We start from the raw sequence: 21,590 nt of genomic DNA on the forward strand, positions 1-21,590 counted from the left end.
ATTCCTGTTCATTTTATTCATTTGTGTTGTTTGTTTTATTGCTCTAAAACTTTTATAGACAACATTTTAAGGGCCATATTCAATGGTCTTTATTTTAAAGGGGAAGTTCAGAATTTTTTACATTAGGCCTAATCTTTGAGTTAGCCGGGGTTTAATTAGTCGTTGGAAATGATTTGAACAAATTATGTGCAGTTTGACAGTTATTTGTTAGTTTCAGGGCTCCAGAGTGGCTAAGCTAGCGCGAGTCAATGGTGGTTGAAATCAACTCCTTCAACGAATTAAACCCCCGTTAACTCGAATATTAAGCCTTATGTGAAAAATTAAAATGGTCAAATTCTCCACATGTAGGACGTTTTGCCGACGGCGGACATTTTGGCAGAACGCCGGAACATATTTCCTCCACACCTTTCTCACCTTTTTAACCCCTGACCCATTTTCATGCCAGTTTTTAATTTTGCATGAGAGAATATGCAATCTTACAATATTTACAAAACAGACAAGCCATAAGCTTCCTGTAGCAGCCTGCCTTAAAGCTGTTGCAAGGTCCTTCCGGGGTCCTACAGTCAGTCAGCAGTGTTTTTTTATTTTTATTTTTATTTTTTTTTAAATCAGACGATGTTGGGAAAAAGTCCATATATCGGCCGGCTGATACATCAGTCGACCTCTGCTATGCACTAGCTAAACAGAAACTATGGTGCAGGGGACTTGATCGTGGACGAGGCACGGGCGTCATAAAGTCGAAACGTCATAGGTTGATGACATCGTAACCCCAGGACTCCTGTACTTTCAAACATTAGATTTCAGACGGAGAATCCTCTTCTTCGATTCTCATTGTTTAACACTCCATTTTATATTTATGAAATATGTATCCTCCTTTGACCCTGTGTATTCATTTGAGGGCATTAGATTTTAAATTGCAAAGAGAAATCAATAATGCATTAGGAAAAAAAAAGTTGTTGTTTGCAAAACCCCCGAAAGTTTAACACGAGTGTTTAATGTGTTGACCCATAATATGGCTTCTGTTCTACTTTTGCTTCTGTTTTATTATGTAAATCACTTAGTGCTACATTTTCTGTGCTTGAGAAGTGCTGTATGATTAAAGGTTTGATTGATTTAAAATATGCCAACACATCACTAAAGAAGGAAAAAATGTTCTCACTTATAAAAATTTGGCAAAGTGCACAAAATGTTCCATTCAAGAAAATAAAACTGTTTTTGGCCTTGATTTTCTCATTTTCGGTTTTGGCAAAGAATCTTCCTTTCGTTGCATCCTTAGAGAAAATTTACTGTTGAGATGCTGAAATTCTGAGGAGTGCACAAATTTCTGCTAAACATGGTCTAAAAGGAATAAATCCACTATCAAACCATTCAATAATCATTGATGTGGCGTCCTAATTGTTTTTATTTCTGTATGTGGTTAATTCTTGTTGCTATACTGCATGTTGCCTTACCTATCGCTGCTTTCTGTGTAGACAATGCCTGTGCTGCTTCAAGGAGTACAAGCACCTGGAGATCTTCAACCAGCTGGTGTACGCGCTCATCAACCTGGTGGTCGGACAGATCAGCGGCCTCAGAGACCGCCTGTGCCGCCTCCACCGCCACGGCCATCCCGAGGAGGCCGTTCCGGCAGTGGCAGCCGCTGAGTGCCAAAATCCTGATGAAGAACAGACCACACGTGAGCCACCTCATCGTCCGAGCTCACCCGGAGAGGACGAGCCTGTCAATGTGGAGCGGGACTCGGCAGAAGAGGACGGCCTGTCTCCGGACCACAACCTGAGCCGGAAGCAGGCTGAGACGCCAATTCAAGCAGGGCCCAAGGAACAGGAGGAGGAAGGCAACGGCAGCAGTGACGGGTCGGGAGGCGGCTACGATGCATTCAGCTCGTGGAGCACCGAGGAGCGGGAGAAGCTGCTGCTGTGCGCCGCAAAGATCTTCCAGATCCAGTTCCCGCTCTACACAGCTTACAAACACAACACGCACCCCACCATTGAGGTAAACACACAAGATCACACAAACACACACAAGGCAGACATGCGCATTTACATATTCTGCTGGCTCGTTAACAATTTTTTTCAATCTGTTTTTCTTTCCACTTTGCAGGGATTTTAACCCTTTGTAGTGCGAGTGTCTGTTGTTGGTAATGGGGTTAGGATTTTTAAAAATTAAGATCTGGCGTCCACATATGTGGAGATAACGTTGTGAGTCATGTAGGCCACATTTCCGCATGGGTCCGCTTTTCATGTTGTGTTAACCTTGAGCAAAAATATCGAGGTGCCACGATATCAAAATTAAAGCTCTAAAATATATTTGAAAAAAAAAATAGGGTTAAAAAACTCCCATTAAAAAACAATGTACTTTTAAGTAGTATATGTGGACGGCTATCTTGGTAAAAATCCCATTAAAAAAACAATTTACTTTTAAGTAGTATATGTGGACCGCTATCTTGGTTACATGTACTGTACAGTAAAAAAAAATGTCAACAAATGTAACAACAATTCAACTTTGAAACTGAGTGAACAATTGTCATTTTAATGCCTTAAAGTGATAAAACACTGTAAAACACAACGCTAAAAAATGTTCATTAAAACATGAACAACCAAAAGGAGGAAAAAACAGTATCCATTTGGCCTGTCTGCAATTAAGTGATCATCCGCTGCCAGCCTCTCCTAGTCAAAATGTATTGGATCTATAGAGCTGTAAATGGCAGGAAATGAGTTCAATGACTGCCCTATAAAGGGTTAATAAACATTTTTCTTTCAAAAAGTGAAAGACCCTACACACAGAAGTGTTCATTTTGTTAAATTTTTGAAGATTAGTATAGCTTGAGGCTGATGAAATCTCAGATATTCCTTTGACTTTCTTGAAATTAAGTATGAATTGGCTCTTTGAAAAGTGTTTTTTAGTTTAGATACACATATATTGGTGTACTTCCCCAGATGCATGAATCATGAAATCCTTGGTCAAGGTTTTTTCTGATTTTTTCAAATTTTTCCTTTCACACAGTGCAACATCTGAACTCATGTGCAAAATCAGTAATAAGTCACTGTATTTTAGTCACAACGACCCATCAATAAAAATATTCAAGTAAATATTAAAGAAAACGACAAAGAAAATATTGTAGTGCAGCAGCATCTTTATCGCAGTATCAATCCAGGGATCAGTTAAGTTGCAAACAAAACATCAACTAAATTGAAATGTAGAACAAAAGTAAAATATAGGCCTAGCCCACTATATATGTGCAATCAACTTAGAAATGCAATCAGTAACTACCACATAACAATAAAAAAATAATGAATTAAAATGAAGTGCAGCAGCGTTTTAGCAGCCATAACAATCTGTTTCAACATGAGGAAATATCTGTTTTTGCAATCGAGAGAGCAGAGAGATAGTAGAGGTTAGATCGGGCCTAGAAAATCCAGCCCGACCCGACACGGCCTGCTGGTATTGAAGCCCGACGCGGCTTGAAGTGACGCAGAAAAAAAAACGCAGCAGCAGCAATTTATTTTCATTTCTTCGAGTTGGCAGAAATAATGCAAGTTTTCTTAATGTTTAAATAGTCTACTTATTTTTATGATCATTATATAAGCATTTACACAACGAAATAACGCTAGGAAAGTTTAATATAAAAAAAAAAAAAAACATGCGATTTTGCAGACACACAGAGGAGAAGATGCAAAAGGATCACATTTATGTTGCCTTTGTGTGCATAAATAAAATTGTCTTTCGTAACGAATCGCAAGCACCACCGCGGAGGAGAAGAAGAAAAAGCGGGCGGCGCCACTGCTTCATGTGCGTGCACAAGCAAATGCACAATACAGAGAGCCTGCTCTCGGTTTTATCCCTTTTTTTTTTTTTTTTTTTTTTTTTTTTTTTAAATAATTTATCAGTCCAGCGCGGCAGCCCGACCCAACTCGAACGTGAATGCTTAACATTTTGGGCCCAACCCGACCCATTCGGGTTCGGGCACAAGATCTAACCTCTAAGAGATAGGACATAACATAACAATGGCTGAAGCGGAGAAAGAGGGAGCGAGAAAGATCGATGCACCTAAGACATTGAAAGCAGACATCTAGAGACATTTTGGTTTCTACGAGGTTGGTGGGAAACTTGACCAGAGTTATGCAGTGTGTAAAAAATGAAACATGAGAAAAATAATACAAATGGGGAAACCAAATCCGTTGCATCACTGGAATTGCGCGGGGAAGATTTTTTAACGTACTTATATATTTTAAAATGCGCTGAATCGATTCGGCTTGTTGCCCGCATTGGATCGAATCGTCCATGCCCTGCATCAGGATGCATCGTCGCATGGATTATTGTTGACACCACTATTACATACTAACTTATAACTAAAAGTCATAGAAAAATTGACACAATTATGTCACGTGTTCAAAAATATACTGGGGGTTGCATAATGTCCACTTCATTGGACACATAGGTAATCAATCATACATTTCTATATATTATGTGAAAACATTTCATATTCCAAACAGGTATTATCTTTCCCGAGATGTTGCTGTACATCACAATATTTTTTTTATGCCAGTGTAGTGGGCATAGAAGTATTGACAGGATATGCCAGTTGTCGTCGACTTGGGTGGTAGGTAGTCTGCTATCTTTGATTCAGAGGATATTTACTTGCAGTTACAACAATTAACCACAGAATTGACCTCAATAGAGTATAGCAGCAGAGAGCACTCTTGAGGTTGCTATGCAGTTAAATCATAGAAACCAAAGCATTGAAGAGAAAGGTACGTTTCAGTAACTGTCCACTGTAATAATCACGATGCACCGGAGAGTTAAGATATATGTATAATAAATTACATGACTAATAAAGTGACTTTATTTTTCAGGACATATCTGCCCATGAGAGCAGCATTCTCGGCTCCTACTGTGACATGAATGTAAGGCAAACACCTTTTGAACGCTCAAAATTTCCTCACAGCTATATACATTGTAACTTTTACAGAATACAGCAAAACTAACTTTTTTTTAGTTGAATTTGCAGCTTAACACCAATTAACTCTTGACTTTGTTTGACAAACACAGGTTTCTAGGATATTAAACATGCACATTTGTTGTTAAAGGGGGGTGAAAACATGAATATTGGAATGTAATTTATCTTTCGTGATAAATTATTAAGTCAGCAGGCTCAAACATCGTTGCTGTCAGACTTCAGCACAGCTTTGATATGGCTTCACACTTTTATGTTCTGACTACATTTATTCAAATTGCAATTTTTATTCCACAAACTCAATGTTAACCTGGTTTTAATTGAGGACAGCAAATAAAACTTATTCTTGTAAATGTAATTTGGGGGGTAATTTGAGTTTATTTGTTGTGGGCCTAAGCAGTCTTCTTCTGCCTTGGTACACCTCTGCATACGCTTCATTAAAATGTGTACCTGTTGTTTTCAGGATGTGGAGGTTCCCTTGCACCTTTTGCGCTATGTTTGTCTGTTCTGCAGCAAGCACGGCCTGTCTTTGATGAAGGAATGTTTCCAGGCCGCCACGCCAGACAGCCTTCCCTTCCCCATTGCGCACGCCTTCATCACCATCGTCTCCAACGTGAGAACCACTTCCCCTGATCCAGAATCTGAACGTAGCCCAATGCTAATAATATGCCTCCAAGTTCTGATTTTGTTTGTTTTGGTTTGGCCTCAGATCCGAATATGGCTTCACATTCCAGCCGTCATGCAACACATCATCCCTTTTCGCTCCTACGTCATACGGTGAGTTCACATTGTCTTACGAATCTATGCATCTTTAAAAAACGCTTTCATATCATACCACATTGTGCCTGACTCCTCCACATTCCATCACAATGTACCGTAGTTGCTAGGTAGAGCTGCTGTAACCATGGCAACAGTTTCCTGGCCGTTGGCAACTCTCTCCTTGTTTGACCTAGGTAGAGATAATCGGCAAGCAAAGATTGATGAACATGAATTGTAGAAATGCGTTTAGGGAAGATGTCATGAGTTAGCTTCTTGCTTAGGTTATCTGTCCCCACCCTTAGATGTTTGTGACTCTTGACCGTTGTCATGTTACCGGGTGTGTACGCATCTTGAGTAGGCATGTGCCGGTATGAGATTCTGATGGTATGATAACTTTAAGGAAAAATAGCACTGTTTCACCGTATCACGTTATTGCAATTACAACTCTAAAATGTGTTATGTTGAGATGTCTGGGTTAAAAAAAAAAATCCACTGAACAGGATTTAAAAAAAAAATTTTTTTAATTAGCAAATTGGAACATAAGTATAAAAAGTTAAAATAAATTTGAAAAAATAACAAATAATAACTGAAATATTCTAAATTAAAATAAACGCAGTCCTTTGAGTAAGCCTAAACACACGGTCACAGCTAAGGATGCAACAATACTCGGTTTTATATTGAACTGTTCGATACGCCCTCTTCGATTCAATACGCAAAAACGTTTGATCCAAATGAAAAGCTCCCAAAATGTATTTTCCGAATTTATTTTTGTCGTCTCTCTCGCTAAAATGTCTGGCCCAGCTTTGCCTTCAAAAAACAAACTTTGCCGCTAGCAGCCCCCCTCTCCCTCCTCCCCTTAAACTGCATGAAAGGTGGGAGCTGTGGCGCACTTGCCTGGCACAACCAGACTATTCTCCTTGTATTTTTCAAACCCTGTGCGAAATAAGTCTGGGACCCAGCCCATTAACGGCCTCTCGAGCAAGGTAAAAAAATCAATCGTCCAATCAGATTCGTTTATTTGCGTGACGTGTTCTTAACGAGTAACGTCACTCTTGCGCGCTGAAAGTCTTGTCTACAACAACACAGATGGCGAACGGGAGAGCCGAGAATATGTTCCAATCCGCGGTAAAACCAGTTTTAAATTACCAAAAACACATCGAAACAAGTCATTGACAACAGTCAACATGGCTCGCGCTAGCCATGTTGAATAAACTTCTTCATTCTCCGCTCACGCTAATTACTTTTCGCTTTAACAACGTCACGTCTGCCCGTCGCTGATTGGTCCACTCTGCTGTCTGTTTGCTGTGGCTTGCTCCGCCCTCGGAATTTGATCCGCCGGACGGTCGCCAGACTCAATCGTGAGTCTGGTATACCAGGCAAGTGGCGCACGAGGATCATTGCTCGTGAGGAAAGACAGAAACTTAAGGAGGCGGCTTGTCTGTTTCAATATCGTACAGATCCGTTGTTTGGCAGCAATTTGGGTGAGCTGATATGCTATCCCCACTCGTACATATTAAACAAAGACTGTTTTTACGGACACGTACAACAAAGACAGCCAATATAGTGTTACCAACTTGGCTGCTACGTATAACCTCGCTTCGACAACAGACAGGTTAAGACCGTGGGTCACAGAGAGCTAACTCATGGTTACATGATGAACAATTAGTGGCAAATTAAGAGTGCTGTACTTCAAACTCGTCCTGTTTATGAAAGTCAATTGTCAAATGCTGGTGTTGTGCAGTAATTAGTAGACATGACTTCTGTGGCGTTTGTTAACTTTTTTTAATGCCCGACAACACTTGCGCGCACACACTAGATATCATCAAATAGCGACCTAGAAGTGCTACGTTAGATCCCCCCAAGTCCCATGCCACTGGCTGCGTGAGCCCAGAGCGATCATGGGACACGTAGTCCAGACACTACATCGATGCATTAAAAACCGCCATGACTGAATGGAAGTTAAGAAGGCCAAATCAGTCCATACGTACGTATCCAGTACGTGACACAGATGGACTCGGAACACAAATAGGATGTTTTTCCTCATATGGTAAACATACCTGCTAAGAGAGTAATAGCAATCAATAGTGTGCCCTGGTTCACTTAACAAACAGTAAAGATTGTTCTTAGCACTTTTATACAAAATTTCTTCAGATCAGTAAGAAGTAAGCACATAAATATTATGCACTAGATTGCATGTTTATATGATGGCATTGTTATTTTTGCTTTTTATCAAAATAAAAAACATTTTTAAAAAACACTAGTATTTTTTGTTTTAGAGCATTAAATGTATTGAATCGGATCAAAAATCATGTCCCTCTTATCGAAAATCGTACCGAACCATGACTTAACTGTATCGTTGCATCCCTAGTCACAGCTCAACATTATCATCATCAGAACAAAAATAATTGAATTATTTTCCATGAAAAGCATGTGTGTATAACTGGCATCATGTTTACATTATACAAACACTCAACGCACAGTCGCCAGAGAGAAAAAAACACCATAGCCTAAATTATGAAAATAGAGGACTTAAACAAAAGTAAACTTATGTTACAGATGAAATTAGTTAGCTATCTTGGCATGCTAATTAGCCACGTGACCTGCGTCGTTAAGTTCAGTTCAGTTTAAGTTTATTGTCCCCTAAAAGGGGAAACTTATGTTACAGCAGGTAAGCACACACATAACACAACAACAGAGAACACCTACACATAAAATAACAAAGACTAGAACTTTAAAAAATGCTATAGACAGCTTCGCATCTCTGTGCAAGAATTGTGTAAATTTACCAGCCTAATCACACTTTGTAAAAAGGAGTTTTTTGTCCTGTTGGACTTAAAACAAGGGACTCTGAATCTCCTGCCTGTAGGGAGGACCTCAAACGAACAATGAAGGGGATGAGCTGCACAATCTAGTATGTCATTTGCCTTCCTCATAACCTGCCTCTCATAAATATCAGTTAAGGAGACCTGTGGACAGCCTATTATCTTACCAGCCACCTTAACAGTGTGGTTGATGTTTTTTTTTTCCTTCCGGCTGATACCTTAACAAGCTTACGTTATATTGTTTTACCATCGCTACATACACTAAACATGCTGGAATTAAAGCCTGAGTTATGCTTCTGTGTTGCGGTGACGGCGAATACGGCGTCAATGAGCTGAACGTCAGGCTACGACGGAGGATCGTAAATCGGGTCTGCTTTGACGGTGTAGTTCTGCCGCAGAAGCATAACTCAGCCTTAATTCTCGTACCTGGTGGGAAACGTTAATGACAGTGTTTGCTAACCTTTAATTTTGTATAAATGGGAAATCCTTTTGGAGGTATTACTTCCTCGGCAAACAAACTCCGCAAACATGTTTTACATGTCTGTTGGCCCTCCTCCTCTAAAACGCGGGCTTCTGTAATTTTTCTGTAGCCGAAGTTTTCCCATACCAGCGACTTAATTTTTTTCGACGGGGGGGTGTTCAGGTGTTTCACCTCCTCCAGGTATCTTGTAGCACAGCTAACTCACTGACACTGAGCAACAGGAGAGTGAGGGGTGTGCTCTGTGACTGCGAGCGAAGGATTTTTCGCAGCATTTTTGGGACATAAAAAATGACAAATACCATAGGGACGGTACAATGGAAAATGTTAGTGGTTTTGAAACCGTGATGTTGTCATACCGCAGTATACTTTGAGACCGGTAACAGTCTCATGTCAAATCTTGAGATGTGTGTTCGTCAGGACTGCGTGTATGTGTATTTTATGATTGTTATGTAGTTATTGTGATTCCATCTTTCTTGTGAAGTGTCTTTGTGTGGCTTGTAAAGCACTCTAGAAATAATATGTATTATTATTATTATTATCTGCATCTTCACTGTGATTGTTTGTTTGCTTATGTGTTTGGTTCATGTTTCCAGCTTGACTGGCTGTGTGTGTCTTCACTGTGTCTTCACTGTGTCTTGACAACTGTGTGGATGTCACTGTCTTGACTAGGCGTGTGCCGTTTACCGGTTTCAAGATTTCCTGTGTTATGAAAACGTCACGGTTTTAAAACGGCTAAAAAAATTTTTTTTATGTCCCAAATATGCAGCGAGAAATGGCTTGGAGCGGCAGCGCTCACCCCAATCCCTTCCTTTTGTTGCTCTGTCCTGTGTCGGTGACACAGCTGTGCTCTCAAAACTACACCTGAGCTTTTTCAAAACTCCCTCAAAAAATGCCTACTCTAGTATGGTCAAAGAGTTGGGAGGTGAGACGTCACCTTAGCTGACCTTTATAACCAGTTAAGTAAGACCATAAGCGAAATTTCCACGTCATTCACAATAAACAGCTTGCTGTAGTGAACCTATTTCAAGTTTGCGCTTAATTAATAATTGATAAGCACAAGGACTTTTCACCTTACAAGCATAGTTATATCCTTTTCGTATTTATTCGTAAACAGCTAAAATACAAAATCTTGTGTTCCTGTTCAAATATTTCTGACCCTTAAACTGTACTTTGAAGTGTGTGTGTGTCTTGACCAGGGCTGTCAACAGACTTGCAGGGGCCTGGGGACAAAAGACCATTATAGGGCCCACCCCACCCCTGCCACCGGCTTGTCACGACAACATACGCAGTACTATTAATGCTTTGCAAGCAATGGCAGTGTAAATTTTCAAATTATTTTATTTGAGATACAGTTAAATTTAACAGACCCTAGTGTGATGTGACACAATATAAACAATTTCCATCTATTGTCCCATGTAGGCTACAATACAATACAACTGAGAGTGCTATGCCTGCCTGCTAAGCAACAAAACAGCATAACTAAACATCCTGTGCCTGCCCCCTCCACATCCTTGGGGTTATCAAGCCCTCCAACAATGATGCGACTATAGATTTTTTGACAGCAAAGTCATTTATAACATCAGTGAAACCCAGTTTTTGAGCAAGCTCACGCTCAATGGAGACTCTCCATTGAGTGCTAATACTGTATTAGCATTTGCTATAATACACAGTGGGCTTAAAGTGCCTGTGACACGAAAAAGCATGTTTATTTCATAATACACGCGGTATTTTATGCTCCTGAATGATATGGACCGCTTGGATGTGTGTGGAAGCGATCGCTATATTTATTTAGTTTTTTTAATCCCGCGCCAGGAAAATGAGTGACTTCCGGCTTCGGTCTTGCATTGAGGAGGAGGGCGCTGTGACGTGTACGGTAGAAGACGTCCTCTTCACGCTACAGTGTACTGTTGTGTATGAGGACGAAGGATTCAGCTGATTTTGCGGATTAATACGTTTATTTTTCGCATCACGCCAGCCAAACGGCTGCAGAAAAATCATTCTGTATGAGGGAGAGGCGTATGCGCCTTTTTGGAGTTTCAAAAGGTTCCCATTCACCGTGGATATTTACTGTGGGACCATTGGACTTACGAGGAAGTGAGTAAACATCTTGTTTTGTATTATGTCAAATACGAATACAGCGATTACAAAGTAAACACTACAAACTTCCTTTAAATGAAGGACTACTTACGTTTGATCATTGATAGGCATGTAAAAAGCTCTCCTAATGCATTAGCAGCAGCACGTTAGCTGCGTTAGCTCCAGCCACCCTCCTCCGGGGAACGAACTGTAAATTGCTCTCCGCCGGGCGGTTTGCCGATCCACAAAGACATTCGACAACTGGGTCGTCATGTCAAATAATCCAGGATAGCTTTGTGTGATTTTCCGCTTTGAAGACTTTGAAACCTCACTCGGTTCGGGTTAGCATGTCGGCTAGCTGTCACTCCTTCTGGTTTGTTTACATTCTCCGAAGCCGGGGAAGGGAAATGACATATGTCCGATTTAGGTGTCATAAAATATCGTTCGGGAGGTGCGACAGTAAAGGTGAAGTCGACAGTTTTGACCATTATGTAGTAATTTTGCCATGTCGTCTTGAATAAATGGATTTTTATTATTTCATATTCCATTTAGCACAAGATTGTTATTTGTCTTGACCATGCCATTTATTTAGCAATTGGGGAAAATACTTGGATAAAAAGAATATCCTGTAAAAATATGGAAGTAAAGAGACAGAAACAATGACATTTTGCCGCTCTCTTCGTCGCGTTTTCCTCATTGTGAATAGTTCCCCCTCAACGGGCTGACTGGTCCTTCTCAAGCCATTTATATAGCTATTGGGGAAAAATACTTGGATAAAAAGAATATCCTGTAAAAATATGGAAGTAAAGAGACAGAAACAATGACCTTTTGCCGCTCTCTTCGTCGCGTTTTCCTCATTGTGAATAGTTCCCCCTCGACGGGCTGACTGGTCCTTCTCAAGCCATTTATATAGCTATTGGGGAAAAATACTTGCATAAAAAGAATATCCTGTAAAAATATTGGAGTAGAGAGACTGAAACAATGACATTTTGCGGCTCTCTTCGTCGCGTTTTCCTGGTTCTGAACAATTCCCCCTCAATGGGCTGAATAGTAAAACCGATGAGCCCAGTCTACCGCTGACGTCATCCACCTGTTGGGGACGCTAAAGCCCTATAATGGTAGGCGTGGCTAACCGGCAGATTAAAAGACTAATTTCTCGTCATCTGCGCTTTGCTAAATTGTTGTATATAGTCGAATCGTCTCAAAATATGATTCTAATTCACATAATAATGCCATTTAAGACTTTTTTTCTGGTGTCATATGCTCTTTAAACCCAAGATAAATCCAGCCGCCGGACCAGAGTCTGTTCAGCCTCGCGCACCTGCTCCCCGCAGACTAACATATATCCCTGATCTCCCATCACCTTCTCTCTCCTCGGCTCAACGCGAGCAGCATGTCTTGTCATATCGCAGCTCAATAGACTGCAAGCGGCCGGTGACAGACTCGAATCGGGCTTTTGTCACAGTGATCGCGAATGTAAACGTTCAGTGTTAGCGTCTGTTGTTCACTTACTGACATCACCGTCCACAGTCAACTCTAGCCCTAAATCTCTAGCTTCTTGTCCCCCTTTTAAAACCTTCATCATTTTTTCTTGTTCACCCCTATGATCTTCATCTTTTTTATTTTTTTATTTTCTTTGCACCAGATTTATGACTACTCTCCATGTTTAGAGTTTATCACAAGGACAGATTTTAATTTCCCGCTTCAGGGCATGTACGTAGTGTAGCCTTGAGTGCGCCAGAGCGGGATCAAACCTATTAACATATTTAATATGTTAAAGTTTTTAAGTATATATCGAATAGAACATAATATTTAATCAGACAATGATTTAAATAAAAAAGAAATGTGTGAATGTAAAGTAAAATAAATTAAGGGTCATTCAGGGGCCCCAATGGTCCTGAGGCCCGGGACAACATACCCGGTTGCACCCCCCCTTCGTGCCGACGTTAAACACGGTGTGGTCTGTCTTGTGTTGCCTCCAGGTACCTTTGCAAGCTTTCTGACCAGGAGCTGCGTCAGAGTACGGCTCGGAACATGGCCGACCTAATGTGGAGCACAGTGAAGGAGACTCTGGACAGTGCACTTTGTTTCGACAAGGAGAGCTTGGACCTAGCCTTCAAGTACTTCATGTCGCCCACACTCACTATGCGGCTGGCCGGACTCAGCCAGATAACGGTCAGTCACCTCACAAACGCAGTGACGTTTTGCTCATTCTGCTAAGATAGAATTGGTTTGAAAAACATGTGTCACTTTTCAGAACCAGCTGCACACTTTTAACGACGTGTGTAACAACGAGTCACTGGTGTCTGACACAGAAACGTAAGTTAGCGTGATTGTGTGAATGCACATATTCAGTATCTGTCTGTGGGTGTAGGTAGTCCCCGTTTGTGTCTTTCTCGATGGTTTGCATGGATGCATGTGTCTAAATGGGTGATTGTGTTTCATTTTGTACAAGTTGTCCTTGTGTGTGACATTATTAGGTCCATAGCCAAGGATCTGGCTGACTGGTTGATCCACAACAATGTGGTCGAACACCTATTTGGACCCAATTTGCACATTGAGGTAAGAAGCTTTTGTTGCAAACTGCAATATCAGGTTAGGCCTGAACCATATATCACTTAAACATTGTCATTGCGATATGCGGATGCACAATACTCGCATCGTATGGGCGTGCAATATTTAAAAAAAAAAATAATAATATTTTTTTTTTTTTTTTTTTTGGGGGGGGGGGGGGGGACACGTAAACTCGTTTTTCTGCTTCATGCTTGTACAGCGCCACAAATTCACACACACTTTGACAATCACGCTGGCGAGAACAGCCTCTCACTTACACAATGAACGAGTTAGAGCTACCGAGTCGTAGATGGCGAGATCAAAGCAACAAACCTGTCAAGTCATCGTTAACTTTAAGTACCAAATGCCAGCTGCACTGTTGACATAGAAAAAAAACAGTTTGGTCGCACTGCTTCTATGAGGGAGGCGTGAGAAGCTGGTTGGACTCGATGGAACAATTAATAAAGACAAGCATTTTTCTGAGTTATTCTTGTTTAAAATTTATTCACATTATGAAGGCGGCAGGCACGTTAGCACGGCAGTGGTTAGCATGTCCACCTCACAGTTCTTTTGCCTGGAGTTAGCTGTGCACCCTGCGACCCTCGTTAGGAAAATGAATGAATGATGAGTTATAGGAGTGGGAACCTCTTGGTACCACACGATACGATACAATTTGCAATACAAAGCTCACGATAACGATGATCTGACGATATGGCGGTACAATGATTATCGATACATTTGTAGAATATCCTAAAATAATTTTCTCACCAACAACTAATAAGCAGACAAGCTTCTGCTGTGAATTGGAATGAGTTTATCACTAGTAGACGTCCAATCCGTTTGAAGTGGGAGGGAATGAACGAAAGTTCATTCGCTGCCACACTCCCATTTGAACGTCTATGGCCGTCAGTGGCAGCCAATGACAGGCAATGAGGTAATTTTGGGCCATATAAGGTCATTTACCTGTTGATCTTCAGTTACTTTCTGTTGATTTTGGGGTATTTTATGGGTCACTTCCTGTTGATTTTGAGTTACAAAACAGGAAGTGACCTGGGAATCACCCAAACGAATAGGGAGTGACTGGGGGGCAGTTTACTCGGCGACTCAGCGACACAAAGACGCAATGACTGAGTAGCAGAATCGCCTCGCGTTCATATGGTGTCGGCGAAGAAGAAAAATTCTGAATCCTGCCTCCAAAGTGGAAGAATTCAATTGTGGGGGATTGAGGGGGGCTTGCTCCGCATGAATATCAAAAGCTCCTGCGGCGCGAGACCGCGCCAATAACGTCAGCACTCGTAACCATCACATTGGGCGTGCGCAACAGTGCTACTAAACATTAAAAACAGCAAATATGGTGGAATGTCGGCTTTAATTTACTGTTTTAATAATTTTAAATTAAATAGTTTGAATGTTTCCATTTTTGTGCCTTTTTGAACAAAAGAAAAATGCCATTGCTTTGAGTGGGCGGGCATATTTTTTCCCAGGCTGAGGAGCTTGTTGGGGTCAAAGTGCATCGTTCGCGGTCGCCTTGTAAATCTGCACTCCCCCCTAGGGCCTGGCATTAATACTACATTGTTTTCATGCGGAATTGCGACATTGTTCGAATGGAGACGGGCCCATATAAATGCAAATTAGAAATTTTACGTATTCTCGGAGAGTCACTATGTAAACAGCCCCTCAAACTCGACAGCAAATGACCTATAAATGCCTTAAAATGAACCGCAAGTGACCTGTAAATGCCTTGAAAACCCCCAGTCGAAAAGGATTGGGCGTCGTGCACCGTCAATGCAGCCTTGGAGTTAACTGAGACACTATTATGGTGGAAGATTTTTGTAGCAACATGTTGGTTCCATTATATTTATTTGTTTTTTTAGACATTGACACCTTTTTAAAACCATATCTGGATTCTTGGCAGGAGCATATCAATAACCTTTTGGGATACAAAGTATCACGATATATCACCATTTTGATATTTTGTCACACCCCTAATGAGTTATATGAATGTTGTGAAGAATTATGGCGTTAAAGATGATGCAATGAAAAATGTGTGTGCGCCTACATTTTGTGCTGGTGCACCTGAAGAAAAAAGTTAGGCGCACCAGTGCAACCACTGCAAAAAGTAAGTGTGGTGCCTTGGCAATATACAGTATATCGCAATGTTAATTTTTTCCAATATCGTTCAGGCCTATCCTAAACAGAGCTATTCAAGTTTTCTGGTGAAAATTCTTCTAGTTTTAATATTGCAACCCCCCCCAAAAAAATCGCAATGAATCCCATATCATTCGGGCCTGTCTCAGATTGACTGTTTTGTTGTTTACATGCTTACAAGGATTTAGCTAACTTTTAGCTAGTGTATTGGTCAAACATGGCGGTATTGATAATTATAATTAAAAACGCTAATAATCCTAACTGATGGATTGCTCAAAGTTCCTCACCATCTACATACGTTGTGGTTTTTCTTCAGATCATTAAACAGTGCCAAGTGATCCTTAACTTCTTGGCTGCGGAGGGCCGACTCAGCACGCAGCACGTGGACTGCATCTGGGCTGCAGCTCAGGTAAAAACCCGATAGTTGTTTTTCCAGTGCCTATTTATTTATTTATTTATTTATTTATTTATTTATTTATTTGTGTTAGTCCAATCAGTGTGGATGTGCGGGCATCTTCTTGTGATACTCAAAAGAATCCCTGCCAAATACAGTTCCGTTTTCAAACATGGTGCAGTTGGCAGTTAATTATGCATGAGCACCACTAATTGTTTTTGTCCTGGTTTTCCACTGCAAGGAAACATATGTGATGGCGGCAGTTATATCCGAAATTTGACTCATATCAGAATGCATAAAATTTGGTCAACTGCATTTTTGGAAACCCAGAAATAAAGGAACTCTTATCTTAAAGGGTACCACGGATAGTAAGACATGTAGTTCTTAAAAGATAAATGTCAGTACGAGTAATGATATTCGATATTAAAACTCCTCCTAATGTTTTCATTTGGATAAAATTTGTAAAATTACTTTAACTACTAGGTTGCCATTGTTGTTGACATCGCAGGGCGGTGACTGCACATGGGTACACTGCCGGCTTTCCACAGTGCCACTCTTTAACTACATAAACATCTCATCAGTTCTGCCCTTCCAATTTAAACCCGAGTGGAACATAATGAGAAGGACAGCAAAAGCAAAATGAACAGGAAAGATGGGATGAGACGAGTGGCGATCATGTGTCAAGTTAGCAAGTGACAGAACTCTCCTGCTCTAGTGACGAGAGCAGGAGAGTGTTTGATGTCAAAAACTGTTTGCAGATTTTCACGGTAAACTATTGTGTGATCCAACTTATTCCAATATTATTATGGAAGTAGTTAGCATCCAGAGCTGTTGTGTTTGATTATTTTTGCTGACAGCCCCGGTACCACACACGAAAACGCTGATGCAGTTTGTCTCTACTGAGACGTCTAATGATGTCTTACCTTTTGTTTGTCACGTAAAAGCAGATGGCCAGATTGTTGATCATCATGCCGGTGTTCTCAAATTTATCAGACTTATCAGATGTTGCTCCCGAAGTTTGCTTTCCGGTGAAGAAGCGACACGGAAAACGAATAAATGTATTAAATTTTGTTTCATTGCTGGCTATTTGTATAATTTTCAGCCCAACAGATTTTAATGACTCCTTATTTTACACATTGAGATCTAAGAGGCAGAGAAAGAGTGGACACAGGCATTCAGATTCGTAGCTTGGACTGCACTGTTCATTGGCATAAGCTTTGACAACGCCTTCACAACAAACATAAGTATCATATAGTGAAAATAAAATAAAAGTAATATTCATCTCTCTCAATAATGTTCACAAAAATAAAAGTGCTTTAATCTGTAATTATAAGGCTCTATCCTCACACAGTTCAACAACAATGCAAAGAGAATTGACATTCACAAATTCACAATCAAAATAGATATGCAAAATATACATAAAACCTTTTCAGATTTTGGTCAAACTCTAAACCTTTTAGCAACTCGTTTAGCTCAACAAATGCACTGGATGGCAATATTTAGTCACAGTATACAAACTATGATGCTGTGAGCCATTATCAGGAGTCTTGTATGTTGTAAAGACAACATACAAATGAGGCACAATGGACCTGCACCGAGAAGGAAATTGCGACGTCAGTCGAGGGACAAAATGCACTCATTGGCTTGATCTCGAATTAATTTAAAACTCACCATTTACACCTTGTGGTGTATTTAAATCACTACCTTACATAGTTAAAGAGTGACACTGTGGAAGTACGGCAGTAAGTAGTTTATTTTTTGGTTTAAAATTTTACAAGTTTTATTAAAACAAAAACATTAAGAGGGGTTTTAATATGAAATTATTATAACTCGTACTAACATTTATCTTTTAAGAACTACATGTCTATCCATGGTACCCTTTAAGGCACAGTTGGTACTTCTGAAAAGCTTGAAAACTATAATTGTTATTAATGTTGTTCCATAATTAATGACCATCCTTTGCTTCCTGTCACAGCTGAAGCACTGCAGCCGCTACATCCATGACCTTTTTCCTTCCCTCATCAAGAACTTGGACCCAGTGCCCCTCCGTCATGTTCTCAACTTGGTCTCAGGTCTGCACCCCAGCGCGCACACTGAGCAGGTATCAGTAAATTTCATGAAATACGTATGCTCCACAATGAGTTATGTTCCAGAAGGATGCTTGTACTTGGAGTTCCTTGCAGGTCTGATGCTTAGGCATGTCTCTGTTGCTGCTACGTATTGTCTCTCATTTGCTGTTCTTCATTGAAATCTTAGTTCAGTCTCATAAGTTGATTACTTTAGTCACAAGCACCAATGTATTTATTTTTCATTGTTGCACAAGAATGTCACGAGTGTTCCCATTTTAAGGAGGAATAGGAGATCATACACTTAAAAAATTGACTTCCTTCCGTCACTCTAAGGTTTTAGGTAGACATAACTTAGTATACTGCAGGTTATCTCAATTGACTTATTATAGGTATTCCTTACTCATTTCATCAAGATTAATCTTGTAAACTTGATTGAATGAGTTAAATTGAATTAACAGTAACTGTTAAGTTTGACGCACAAACGGCCAATGACCACTGCTGAATGAAACCGCAAGAAAAGGCTTTATTATTTGTAAATAGTGGAGTGCCTATTGTCCCTATTCACACAACCTTTGGCGCGAGTAACCTAGTGGAGACTGTCGCGCCTTTGCAGACACTCTACTTGGCCTCCATGCTCATCAAGGCTCTGTGGAACAACGCTCTGGCCGCCAAAGCCCAGCTGTCCAAGCAGAGCTCCTTTGCTTCGCTTCTCAACACCAACATTGCCATGGGCAACAAGAAGGGTCAGTGTCATGCTGATAGGAATGCTTGTGAGGGTCACTGAAAAACACTGTGGAGAACTTCGCATTAGTGTAACGTTTATGTTGCTGTCGTGTGTCGGTCAGGCTCCCCGGCCGCTAGCCCGGACAGCAGCGACACGCAGCACAGCGCCAGCAGCGACATCGACGAGCAGATGATGGCGGGAAGCAAGCGTGGTCAGCAAAGGCTTTCGGACACTGAGGTAATAATATATGCATAATATAGAATAGTACTTCAAAAAGGGAATTAGCGCCTCTTGCTTTTTGTGAATATTTTGTTATCAGGCAAGCGACTAATTTTGCTAATTTACAAAAATAGCTATCAATCACTTTTTGGGTCATGTAGGCCACAATATGAACATTTGGTGTGACTAAAGATGCACGATAGTATTGGTTACCGATAATTATCAACTAGTAATGCAATCAGATAATTATATAATTGATTTAGCCTCTAAATGTGCGCTATAGACACAGTTTTGTCTAGAGGTGTGACAAAATATCGAAATGGTGATATATCGTGATACTTTGTATCCCAAAAGGTTATCGATATGCTCCTGCTAAAGGCAGAGTTATACTTCCGCGTCAGACCTGCGCCGTCAAGGAAGACCCGAGTTACGACCCTGCGCCTCATGCTGACGCGCTCCTCTCGAATTTTCAAACCTTCGCGTCACGTAGACGCGTATGACGTGGCAGAAACGGACTGTGATTGGTCCGCTCAGGCTGTTGTTTCCGGTTCAGCGCGAAATCACCGCCATTGTAGAATAGAATCAAACATTATTTTCTACACGCAAAAATGGACCGAGCCGACGGGAGTATCATCGAAGAGCAAGTCTCGTCAAGACATTATTGTGATTGCTAAATGGCAAGGTCGGCGATTGAAAAGAAAATTTTTAAAAAAAGAAAAGGAAGAACCACCAAGACGTGTGTGTTCGGAATCGAGTGGCCACACGAAGCGGTGACCCAGTCGGCCAAAAACTGCCAACTTTTTATCCCTCTATGTCGTATTTTTGGTTGGTGCACTTCATCATTTATTGTGTACTTATGTTTGCTGTGAGTCTGTGACCTATTTACGTGTCACACTTCAAGTATATGAAGAATAAAGCACAGATTTGGTGTCAAAAGAGTTTTGATCTTTAATTTTCAATAACAGACAGTTCACACACGATACATCATCACTGATTGAGAGTGCCTCGGTGCTTTTTATGATAACGTTAAAATCAAGGCTCCCAACGCAGTTTGGGAAGTTAAATCAGGGGTTTTCAACCCAGTCCTCAAGGCACACTGTGGGTCCTGGTTTTTGTTCCAGCCGATCCAGCAGAGACAGTTGAACCAATGAGGCTTCTGCTAAAACAAGCCACACCTGACTGCAATCAACTGATTGCACTTGTAAAACACCAGATTGGGGAAAAAGTGTTGTCATCTTGTTTGGTAAGAATGAAATCCTGCACCCACAGTGTGCCTTAGTGGAATAGGTTGGGGACCCCTGCGTTAAATAGACGCCAGAAATCTGCTATGGCTTCCCACTGGCTGGTTGTAGAACACGGCAAACAAATCGGGCTGGAGGGCTTTGCAGGCCTTGAACGCAGTGCTCGACACCAGTTTGAAGCTAGCTAGCTAGTCTAAAACTCTCTGTGCAGCATCAAAAGTCGGCCAGACCGCCTCGAAACAGTCTTCTGCGTCGCCTGCCCCTCAACATTTGTATGTTCAATATTTATTCAATGTTGTTGAGCAGAATATTTACTTTCAAGAGTTCCATCTTGCATTGTTTATTTTTTCTCCGTTACACTAGACTAGCGGAAGTCAACAAGCATGCCCCAAAACCGTACAAACATAACGCCACACCCCTCTAGTGGCTTGGCGGTGAATTACAGAGCAACGCGTTCCCTCACCGCAGAACTATCCACTGTCGAATGACGCCGTAGTCGCTGCGCCGTCACCGCAACGCAGGAGTATAACTCAGGCTTAAGAATCGAGATATCGTTTTGAAAAGGTGTCAATGTCTTCAAAAAAAAAAAAAAAAAGAACCCACAAGTTGCTAGATAAATCTTCCACCATAATAGTGTCTCAGTTAATTCTAAGGCTGCATTGACACTGCTCGACGCCCAATCCATTGACTGGGAACGTTTGTTCATTCGAAACCAGAGCATTCGCAGTCATTCTGTCCGATTTTCAGGGCATTTACAGGTCACTTGTTGTTCATTTTAGGGCATTTACAGGTCATTTTCTGTTGAGTTTGAGTCACTGCCTGTTCATTTGGGTGATTCCCAGCTCATTTCCTGTTCTGTAACTCAAACAGGAAGAGACCCATAAAATACCCCAAAATCAACAGGAAGTAACTGAAAATGAACAGGTAAATGACCTTAAATGGCCCAAAATTTCCTCATTGCTTGGCATTGGCTGCCACTACCGGCCATAGACGTTCAATCCGTTTGAAGTGGGAGGGATGGCAGCGAATGAACATTCGTGCATTCGCTGCCACCCTCCCAGTTCAAATGGATTGGACGTCTACTAACGATAAACTCATTCCAATTCACAGCAGAAGCTTGTTTTTTCTGTTTATTAGTTGTTTGTAGAAT

The 21,590-nt window shown here is 41.0% G+C and overlaps 1 protein-coding gene across 5 annotated transcripts in view; it reads left to right on the forward strand.

Moving 5' to 3' along the window:
- usp34 (ubiquitin specific peptidase 34) overlaps positions 1-21,590 on the forward strand; it is a 120,486-nt gene that overhangs the window by 18,763 nt on the left and 80,133 nt on the right. For all 5 annotated transcript variants that reach the window (XM_057842813.1, XM_057842817.1, XM_057842814.1 and 2 more), the window contains exons 3-13: positions 1,473-1,992; positions 4,854-4,904; positions 5,418-5,567; positions 5,664-5,731; positions 13,075-13,267; positions 13,350-13,411; positions 13,573-13,654; positions 16,110-16,202; positions 18,163-18,288; positions 18,870-18,999; positions 19,102-19,217. In XM_057842813.1, the coding sequence (XP_057698796.1) occupies positions 1,473-1,992; positions 4,854-4,904; positions 5,418-5,567; positions 5,664-5,731; positions 13,075-13,267; positions 13,350-13,411; positions 13,573-13,654; positions 16,110-16,202; positions 18,163-18,288; positions 18,870-18,999; positions 19,102-19,217 (1,591 nt within the window). The remainder of the gene's footprint in view (positions 1-1,472; positions 1,993-4,853; positions 4,905-5,417; positions 5,568-5,663; positions 5,732-13,074; positions 13,268-13,349; positions 13,412-13,572; positions 13,655-16,109; positions 16,203-18,162; positions 18,289-18,869; positions 19,000-19,101; positions 19,218-21,590) is intronic.

The sequence above is a fragment of the Corythoichthys intestinalis genome, chromosome 8 (genome assembly GCF_030265065.1).
Source record: "Corythoichthys intestinalis isolate RoL2023-P3 chromosome 8, ASM3026506v1, whole genome shotgun sequence".
Classification (NCBI taxonomy): Eukaryota; Metazoa; Chordata; class Actinopteri; order Syngnathiformes; family Syngnathidae; genus Corythoichthys; species Corythoichthys intestinalis.